Source organism: Arachis hypogaea, chromosome 13 (genome assembly GCF_003086295.3).
Source record: "Arachis hypogaea cultivar Tifrunner chromosome 13, arahy.Tifrunner.gnm2.J5K5, whole genome shotgun sequence".
Taxonomy (NCBI): domain Eukaryota; kingdom Viridiplantae; phylum Streptophyta; class Magnoliopsida; order Fabales; family Fabaceae; genus Arachis; species Arachis hypogaea.
In genome coordinates, this window is record NC_092048.1 from 38,200,461 (window position 1) to 38,210,651 (window position 10,191).

Genomic DNA, 10,191 nt, shown 5'->3' on the forward strand with positions numbered 1-10,191 from the left:
AAAAAAAATCACTTATTTTAGTTATTTTAAACATCATTTTTGTTTCTAATTTAAATTATTCATTGATTATAGGAACTAACTTCGCCAACACTAATATCATTAGATGAAGATCACATACCCATCAAGAGATTAAGAAGAAAGAAAACTATACAAATTCAAGACACATATTCGGAAGAAGAACATACTTGCAAAGATGGAACAAACAACACAATAAAAAGTGCATATAACTCAACAATTCATAAAGAACATGTCTTCACAAGAACCTATACACAAAGAAAAAAGTAACAACTCTAACAACAACCAATACAAAAAAAAGGAGGAAAGTAACAACTCTAACAACAACCAATACAAAAAAAAAGAGGACGAGCGCCACATAAGAAGACTAAGTTCATCAACTAAAACAAATACAAAAATCAAACCACCAAATAAAAATGTTATTTTATACATACAACTCTAATATCCAAATCTTTTGTATTACAAATTATTTTAAATAAAATACTTTTTAAATTTAACTTTAGTTTACACATTTAATTTAATTCTACAAAATATAATAATTTTTAATATTTATTATATACTATCATTAATTTACCGCCCCGCGCATCGCGCGAGTCTCATTCTAGTCTCTATAAAACATCTGTACCATAATGTGCACCTAACTACTAAACTTGAAAATTGAAAATAAAAATAAATCCGTTTCTTCTCTTGTTTTTCCCCGAGCTCAATGGGAAGAGAGGGAAAAAAATCCTCTCTGAGCACATGTAGTTCAATCTAAGGATATATCACTGCTCTAAAGTCTATTACTAGCAACGCTACAACCGCCACTATATTTCATTGCATCAATATATTGTAATACAATAAAACATGACTGTCATATGTACAATATATTCGATGTCCATTTGAATATTGACAATTTGTTATCATCCCATCTGACAACTGAACTGCGAGAATGGACTCTATACCCATTAGTGTCCGCGTGGAAGATCAATGTTTTTGTCTCCAATCAGGGATTCCTCTGAGCCATGGCTGAAAGGAAGGAAAATAGTAGTTAGTGAAAATCCATCTATACAAAAGCCTTGACAACGAATTTAGCAGCGGGTAAATACCTTAGATGGCTCAAAGCTGACATTCGATAAAGACAGGTGAAGACTAATACATGCAATCCAATGGTGTAAAAGAATGCAAAAGTCCGGGCATACCTGCCAGACAATTATTTATCAACTAACCCACATAAACAATCATGAAAATCAATGGCACATCTTGATGATACTCCATTCATTTTGAAGAACTATATCAAGTAGGATGCATTGCATAAAGTAACAATGACAAAACAGATTAAGAGATAATTTAAACAGGAGAAACAGAAACATCGTAGTGTGCCTGAAATTAGGCAGGAACATACTTGTTACCAAGAAGAAAGCGTCCACTGCTGAGTGTAATTCTGTCCCTGAATCCCAGCTCCTTGTATCTTTGATCCCTTTCCTATTTACATGCAGAAGATTGATATATCAGCTTGTTGCTAGAATATAATAAAATTTCATTGAAAAGAAGTAAAATATACCGAGAATTGAGACTATAGAAAATGGTGACCTGGGCTTGATGACTAGACATGATATCATTTTCCAACCTAACTAACATACAGTTCTGAAGACAAAGTTACTTTTCAAATCATCTAAAATCGGAGTTTTGATAAAAGTTACTTCTGATATGTGACACTAAATAGTAAATGCAAACTTAAAATTATTCGTAATGATGGGAAAAAGTAATTGATTCCCGAGCAAGAATCAGTAATGCTTCACTTAAGAGATGTAAAGGAAATGGCATACTCTTTTTGAGAATGCAGCAAAGGGATTTATATCATCCTCGTATATCTTCCTGTATTTAGATTCAACATCTGAAGTGAAACCACTTTCAAGGTCTTCTGCATACTGAACGAAAAATCACATACTAATCAGAAGTTCAGGGTAAGCACTCAGTTGTAAAGCGGGAAAAAAGAGAGAGAGCAGGTGTTGGGGTGGAGAGAGAAATTTACAAAACCTTCTTAGAACCCCTGGAAACCACTTTCTCAGTATTGTAATCATGAACATAACGAATCTTCCCATATAATTTGACATTATCTGCTTTCGTCTTTTCCAGCTCCACCATTAATGCCCCAATCTTCTCCTTCAACTGCCTTATTTCCTATCAAATGTGAAAGATTCACCAAGTTGACGTAACATTATAATCCAAATGTAGATGAGACATATTGTAAAATAACGGCGTAACATCATAATCTAAATCTGGATGAAATATAATGTGAAATAATGAGGAGTAGAAAGACATGAATCTCTATTAGTTATGAGTATACCTCTTCTGTCTCTCGTAAGCGTGCTCTAAATCGATCTCTTTGATTACAGATCACTTTAAGCATTGTGTTCTGATCTTGGTCTACGGATACATGTCTTTGATCTGAACTCTGATGCAGCAGAAGCAAATATAAGAAATCTTAAAAGTCTTGAACACAAATCCAACATAACGCAAGGGGAGGGAAGTGCAAAATCACTGGCTATAAAATTGTTGAATACAAAAGTAACTACTTAGCCTTGTCTACTAAGTAGGTCAAAGAATAACACTTGAGATTTCATCCGTTTCAAGCCCCCATTATTTTGAATGATAGATCAGACATGCTTGTGTCTCTTACTAAGATGCATTCTGTATACTCTATTTTACTTCTCCTAATATGAACATCATGTGGTTCCAAAGTTTTTTTCCATAGCTCATTAATATGAACTAGTTAGTCTTCCTAAGAAGAAAATTGTCAATGCTGCCAAAGATCATTATTTAGAAGTAAAAGTAGTAGGCTTCCCCACAAGAGAATTGCAGTGTTAACCCAACAATAGAATATGTTAACAGTTGTTGAAATCATGATATTTTAATTCCATTGATGAATGCTCTTCAGAAATTTAAGGCAAATGCAATAAGAATAGAAAACTGTAAACAGGAATTCACCTCAGACACCTCCCCCCGTCCAGCCTCTGATAGATCCCAATCATCGAGGAAAGTTCCTTTATGATATTTTGGATTGGAACTATAACCCTGTACCAACAGAACAGCTAGTTATAAAAAGCAGAAAAGAGAAAAGAGACAAAATGAAGCGGTTCAATTTCTATTATTGTGGTCAATATAGCAAAGGAGGTTTTAAAATTTTAATTGCAATTGTTCCAAACCTTCGAAATATCATCTTCCAACTTCTGTATCAGTTTTTGTTGTTCATTAATCTTTTCCGTAAATTCTTTTATCTTCTCTTGTGCCGTCTCTAGTGAAGATGATTTCTCTGAAAGTTTGACCTGAAAAGAGTATATAATGTAATCTAACATTCGAAATGAATACATGGACAGCAATCACACCCACATATCATCTCGGAGAACAGTTTTGTAAAGCAAATGAAATGTTGCCGATCCCATTAACGTGGACAAGGTACAAAATATAATGGTTCTAGCTTTCCCGGAAATTACACCCAAAAAAGTCCATATTATGACAGTTCATTGACTCTTTGACTAACATCAGTTTCTAGATGGGATTGGATGTCATGTAAAAAAAAAAAGTGATATTCATACCTTCAACTGTGTTAGCTCATGTTCCATTTTACGGTTCTTATCAAGAAGAAGAGATTCCATCTTGCTCATCTCCTCCCCACTGGTAGCCACTTCCCAGTCTTCAGCCTCAATTGAATTATAACCCACTGCCTGAATGTGTATGCCCATATTAGTCATATAGATAGTGCAAAGCTAGGTATCCAAAATGAGAGGTTACATAAAAGGCCATTAGAAAGAACAATAAAACCACCTGCAAAATCTTCACTTTCTTACGCAAATCATCAACCATCTTTTCTGTTGGCCTTGCCTGAAGATCTCTCTTCATTGCCTCCAGAGTAGCTTCCTGTATAAATAAAAGAGACCATCATGCATCCCACAAAGGAATAGCGTGACCTTGCATTTAGGTAACTCAAGGGCAATGATTTCTCATCACCTTAGAAGAAAAGTGCATACTGATGAGTGAGCTTCAACTTGTTAAAATATCAGATTAGTGTAATCTTTATAATTTTTAGCATAATAAACATCACCTTTTCGTTGAGCATTGCAGTAAATTTCTTTATGTCATTCATGTGCTCTTCTCGTTCTTTTGACAAGGTTGTTTCAATATTGTGTAGCTCCATGTTCAATTCAGATATTAACTTCTCTTTGGCAATTAAAGAGTTTTCAAGTGCACTATTTGAGTCCAAATTATCTCTGCAACAACAACCAAGAGTAATTTGAAGGCCACAAGACAATGAAAATGAAACAGGAAGCAAAATGGAATGATATGAGAAGACTGGCATTATATCATCATGTAAGTGTCCATATTTTGTAGGAAACAAGTTGACCATCTTTTGTACCTTAATAAAATTTTGAATTGAAAGGGTGTTGGATTGATGGATAGTATTGGCTAAAAACAATTTTGTTTAACTCCAAAACAGGAAAAGGTTTCTTTCTGAACAATTTGGATGCTGTAATCTGCACTATTCATTTCACAAGTTGCTTGCTTGTTTACTTTGGGTCATCGGGTGCCAGAATATCATTTATCTGAAAAGACAAGGACTGAAATATTTCTATACCTATTCCTCATTTCTGTATTTTCATTTGCTGTTTGTAACTGGGATCGGAGAACCCCCTACACAGACATAGACGGATCATGGATTAGACACATCAATGAAGTTTGTGACACATGAACACCAAAAAATGACATTTGATTTCCAAATAAAGCTTGTGAATTGCACCTTCTCTCTCTCTAAACTAAAAAGCATTGTTTGTGCTCGGTCAACCTCATCCATGAGGAGATTAACCTCTGATTGCTTAGCTGCCCTCTCTTCCTCTAAAAATTTCAAGAACACAAAAGGTCAGTTCATTCAACATAGAATAATCCTTGAAGTATCATGTTAGGGACTTGGGTATTATGGGGTGCTCAAAGTTCTACATCGGGTAGTATGGGATGCTTGATGTTGTATATAAGGAGAGTGGTTCTTCCCCCTTATCAGCTAGCTTTTAAGGTGTGGTTTCCCACTTTCCTTAGATACTTAACAATGGTATCAAATCCAGGTTGTTGGTGCCATGGAAAGGGCTACCTATAGGCTGGAATAAGGTGAATACCAAATACTGATAGCCGGCACCAAAGTGGCTACCGTTGGGTCAGTGTCGATAGAGTGAAGCCGCTGTGGACGTCGGCTCTCAGGGGCGGTGTATATGGGATGCTTGATGTTATATATAAGGAGAGTGGTTCTTCCCCCTTATCAGCCAGCTTTTAAGGTATGGTTTCCTACTTTCCTTAGATACTTAACATATCACAATTTCAACAAGCAAAGAGATAGACAAATGTGCTGATATTAGATTATAATAACAGAATAATGGTAAGTTACAGATTTTTAAATAATTAGTGTATGACCAGAATTGATGAATTGATGACAACTAGTTGATTACCAGATTGAGCACGGAGTTCAAACAGCTGATTTTGGGCAAGTTCATGTAGTTTCTGCATATTGGAAACACTTTCTTTAGCACTCTGCAGCTGATCTTGCAATAACTGTTCCCTGTATACAAGAATCATTAATCTAAGTAAGCAATAACAAGATAGAGAAAGAATGCCTCCAATTCAAAAGGAGCAGTCAAAGTTCAGAGCAGGAAGGCCAAACAAATGTCATATCAACATGCAGCATTCTCATGTATTAAACTAAACAAACAAACAATTTCTGGCAGAAAACCAGAAGTTACCTTTCTTTTAAAACTTCTAATGTTTTCTGGTTCTCTTCCGCTAGACTGCGTTGCTTGATCTCCACAATTTCTTTTACTTTCTCTTCCATCTGACACACCAAAATTTATAAGTTCAACACCAGGTGCTAATGTCCAAAAAGCAACAGAGACTATAAATGTTGCAACATATACACAAGAGCACGAGCATCAATAACCTGCTGCTCCAATTGCCGATTTCGCTCTTCAAGCCTTCGTATTGTGGCCTGCTGATTCTTCAAGTGAGTTGCCTCTGTTCTGAATTCCTCAAGCTCAACTTTCATTTTTCGGTTCTCAGATTCTAGCTCAGACAGTTTGAGATCTTGCTCCTGTGCAAATATATAGATGAATTTCCATAAACACTCAAATAGAAAATATTCAAGTATATGAATATGGATAACACGGATTTCATACGTATACAGTGCTAGCAAGCTTAGCCAGAAGTTCTTAGAAGCATTTCTAGAACTCACAGCAACTGATGCAATAGATGGGTAAGGATCAGGAGCTTCATAGATCTTTTGATAGATGTTAAGGAAAGCATTTTCTCCAAACTTTGCTCTCTTTGTAAGATTATCAACCTCTTCTTGGTAGCCCTTAAGCAATGTATTAAACAAACCCAATTTCTCCTCAGTTGGAGCTTTCTTAAAATCTGTATGCAGCATAATTTAAGATGCGTAAGACAATATTGTCTTTAGTAGGCACTAGGCCAGACAATAAATCATTGAAAAGAATAAAGTCATGATGAACATGACAGAAGGGGTATCATTTCACCTTAATGTCAAAATATCGGTTTAAACATGCATGATGCATACCTCTAGTGCTTTCCGCAAGCTTACGCCTATTTTTCTGACTGTTTTCCTGGTTTTCAGCAATACGAAGCCCTTGTTCATCCAAAATCGATTTCTCCTTTTCCAAGTCAAAATCTGCAACCCCCCTCCCCCAAAGAAAAAAAAGTTCAAGGTAAAATCATGGCACCCATAAGTTTTTGCATTGTGATTTTAGGTACAAATATAGTTTTGCATTAAAATAAGTAATTCAGACATTGCGGCATGATATCAAGAGATTAAGAATCCCGAAGGAAAGTTTAAAATAGCAACGGAAAACACAGAAAACTGTCGTGCTACCTTTACTGTGTTTCATGTTCTATAAAGTAATCTCAACCATGTCAATATTCTTTGGTAGCCTGATAAATGAGTAGCTGGTAACTACTACCTTTCTTTTTAATACCATCTCTGAATAAACAAAAGAACTGGAAGGGTGACAAAAGTAACATTCTAGAAAGGAAATTATTACTGTATGAAATTTGTTTGGAGCAATACTAGTATAAGAATTCAGTTCATATTGGAACTTCTTTTCACAGAATTAGTAAACCTCCTTTCATTTTGATTGTAATTTACTTTATTCCAGTGGCGGAGCCACGTTTGTGGGAAGGGGGGCAATGGCCCCTCCCAAACCTTTAATTTTTTAGTTTAGTTTCCTTTTAATTTTCAATTTTTCTCTCTTCTTAACTTATAGTTTTCATGTTCGTCCCTCCCAAAAAAATTTCTAGCTCCGCCCCTGCTTTATTCTAAAGTTAAAGTGTTCCAAACAATTGATGAAGACGATTAAGTCATTATCTCTTCATTTTTTTGTGAAATTACCAAGATTTACATGATGCAGAATTTTCCCACAAAGAACAAATAATATGGTGCATGGCATGAACAATTTAAAGATGAGTGCACTAGAATTCAATCAGGCTGGTTAGAGGTTCCAACTATTCAAATAAAAAATAGTGGAGACTCGCATATAGTTGTCTTCATGTGAAGTTCATAATTGAAAACTATTAGATAATTTGACATGTTTAACTAAATTGTCATCTAATAGTTTTCAACTATCAACTTCACATGAAGACAACTGCATGTGAGTTTCCACCATAAAAAGTATCAAAATGAGAGAAACGACGTCACTAACCTAAGTCGCTAACTCATGTTTGTGTGGATTGGACAATTTACAGTATACATCACAATTTCTTTTTTCTTTGCATAGCATGATGTAATTACTGATTGTGTCCATTTCCCATACCATCCCCACATGTCAATCTAGACCCTTCCACTAATCGTCATCACCACACATTTTTCTCCTTTAACCCGTTCCTTACACGTTCTTACATCTCAATGCACACTCAACAATTTGGTTCGGGGGAAAGGGGAGGATTAAAAAATTCCATTCCACATCAGGGCTTTTTCATACTTACAGCGTAAAGGTTCAAAATAAAAAATAGGTGTGTTTCTGAAGTACAACACCATCATAACTATGGACGTAATTAATATATATTAGTTCAGAAGTTAACGCTGTTGTTCAATTACGAATCGGTGTTTGGCATGCATAAATAGCATAGAAATGAGCGAATCAAAGTTCACTCAAAATGGTTAGTTCTACCTATTCAAACGAAAATTATGCATTAAGAAAATGATCAGAGCTAAGAACATGAAGTCATGACCCAGTTTAGTGTATAATTATTAGTCTGTTGTAGGCGATTAACATATAAAAGTATAAATTAACAATAAGAAAACAATCATGATGATAATTAAATAGATGAATTGAATGAAGAGCTGGAAAGTGGAATTGGAGCTGCAGAAAGAGGAATTGAATGAGTGAATATTAGGATACCTTTCCAGAAGGCGGAGACGACGGAGATTGGAGAGTTGGCTTTATTTCCTCTCTGAGATCCACCTTGCAGAGGTGCACCCTCCATTTCTAACTTCTCACTTCTTAGTCTTCGCACTTCTCTTTTCACCAAATTATCGATCAATCGAATCTGAAGTTGAATGATCCTAATTTATCTCTCACTGGACTGGTAGGAGCACGAGACTAATTATGGCGGTAAGCCGGTAGTGCACTCTGTATGGACATTCAATAGCCTCCCTCACTTTCTTAGTTTCTTCTCAATTGTATCTGTTGCCGAGGAAGAACGAACACTTAGAAATGGAATAGCAGTAGTAAGTAGTAACAAAAAGTGCAGTTGGAACTTGGAACCGAAATACGCAGTTCGGTGGGTTTGGTCGGTTCCGTTCGGTTTGTTTTATTTATTTATTTATTTTTTGAAAAAGTATACGGTACCAATATGCTATCTACTAACTTATTACCAACAATAATTAATTATTATATTTTAAACACATGTATAAAGAGACACATCTAGAAAATACATCTATAAAGACACTTTTATTAGACACATCCACAAAAATACTTCCATTAAATACCGTTATAAATCAGAATTGGCAGAAGTTGGCAAAAATGCTGTTGGTAACGTAGCGGGATTATTATTTGGTTTAAGGTTTAGGATTTGATTCGGTTTGCTTCTTCTTTTCTTTTTGGTGGCAATACCAGCTTTCTAATGGGTGTGCCGACCCAACCTTCAGATGGGTTATAAAAGTCAAATCTCCCGTTGAAAAATCAGTAGTTTTTATATGTAGCACAATTTAATATTATAAAATTTTTTGTTTTTTGGTGACCAATCAAAAATAAAAAAAAAACAAAAAAGCATAAAAGAAAAGGAAAAGAAATCAAGTTCCCAACAACAAGAGAGGACAAACTACTTCTGGTGGCTGGTGTCAAAGGTTAACCTCATCAGCTTCGCTTCCTCCAGATCCCATCTTAGCTAACTGATATGCCACAACATTAGCTTATTTCTTGGGATAAGCTCAAAACGAACATCTGAATCCTTTCTTAACTTCAACTCAAAGATCAGCTGTATCACTTCTTTTTCAAGATGCCAGAGTAGAACTTGCCAACCAGTCACTAGTTCAAAAGCTGTTACGCAATCTGTCTCACACACAACAAGCTTAAGACCCGCCTCCCAAGCCCAAGCCAAACCTTTCCATATACTCCACAACTCCATCCTGATGACACTAGATCCAAAGGAATTTACTAAGCATCCCATTACCCATTGACTCGAGCTATTGCGAATTACCCACCCAAAACCAGCACAATCATCCCCCAAGTTCACACTTCCATCTCAATTTAACTTCCAAGCACCAGATTCTGGCGGAGACCAAGATAGAGATTTTAATCCCTGGATGCAACACACTCGATTTTGAGTTGTATAATCGAAATCCACCATCCACCTGCAAGCCGTGTATGCAATTGACCTAGAAGATCCAAAAACTCCCTGAAAAATACCAAGATTTCTGTCTTGCCAAATTGACCATATTATAGCTGCAAATTTGGAACAACCTTCATTGAGGAGGTCATACTTGAACCAATCGTGCACCTCGTGAGAGCCAAAGAAACTCACATTAGAAAAACCTAGAGAAACCCAAACTGATCGCACCACTTCACAATCCTTAAAACAATGAAGAATTGTCTCAGGAAGTTGATTGCAACGTGTACATAAGGATGAGGAAGAGAGATGTCGCCG

General features: G+C 35.8%; 1 protein-coding gene across 3 annotated transcripts; it reads right to left on the bottom strand.

Moving 5' to 3' along the window:
• Nucleotides 1–531: 531 nt before the first annotated feature.
• Nucleotides 532–8,838, bottom strand: LOC112738138 (protein CASP). 3 transcript variants are annotated; one of them, XM_025788451.3, is made up of 19 exons: nucleotides 8,445–8,838; nucleotides 6,608–6,718; nucleotides 6,266–6,444; nucleotides 5,975–6,124; nucleotides 5,781–5,869; nucleotides 5,490–5,599; nucleotides 4,793–4,887; nucleotides 4,631–4,686; nucleotides 4,100–4,265; nucleotides 3,823–3,915; nucleotides 3,594–3,722; nucleotides 3,204–3,323; nucleotides 2,986–3,072; nucleotides 2,345–2,452; nucleotides 2,035–2,178; nucleotides 1,824–1,925; nucleotides 1,400–1,479; nucleotides 1,104–1,196; nucleotides 532–1,023 (listed from the first exon to the last, which is right to left on the bottom strand). In XM_025788451.3, exons 1-19 carry the CDS (start codon nucleotides 8,527–8,529, stop codon nucleotides 963–965), a joined length of 2,058 nt encoding a protein of 685 aa, XP_025644236.1. In that variant the 5' UTR covers nucleotides 8,530–8,838; the 3' UTR covers nucleotides 532–962. The 3 variants fall into 3 exon arrangements, 2 of the variants coding, with proteins under 2 accessions (XP_025644236.1, XP_025644237.1); XM_025788452.3 differs by having other exon boundaries at nucleotides 6,210–6,444; XR_011869638.1 differs by having other exon boundaries at nucleotides 798–1,023; nucleotides 1,559–1,925.
• Between the last annotated feature and the right edge of the window lie 1,353 nt (nucleotides 8,839–10,191).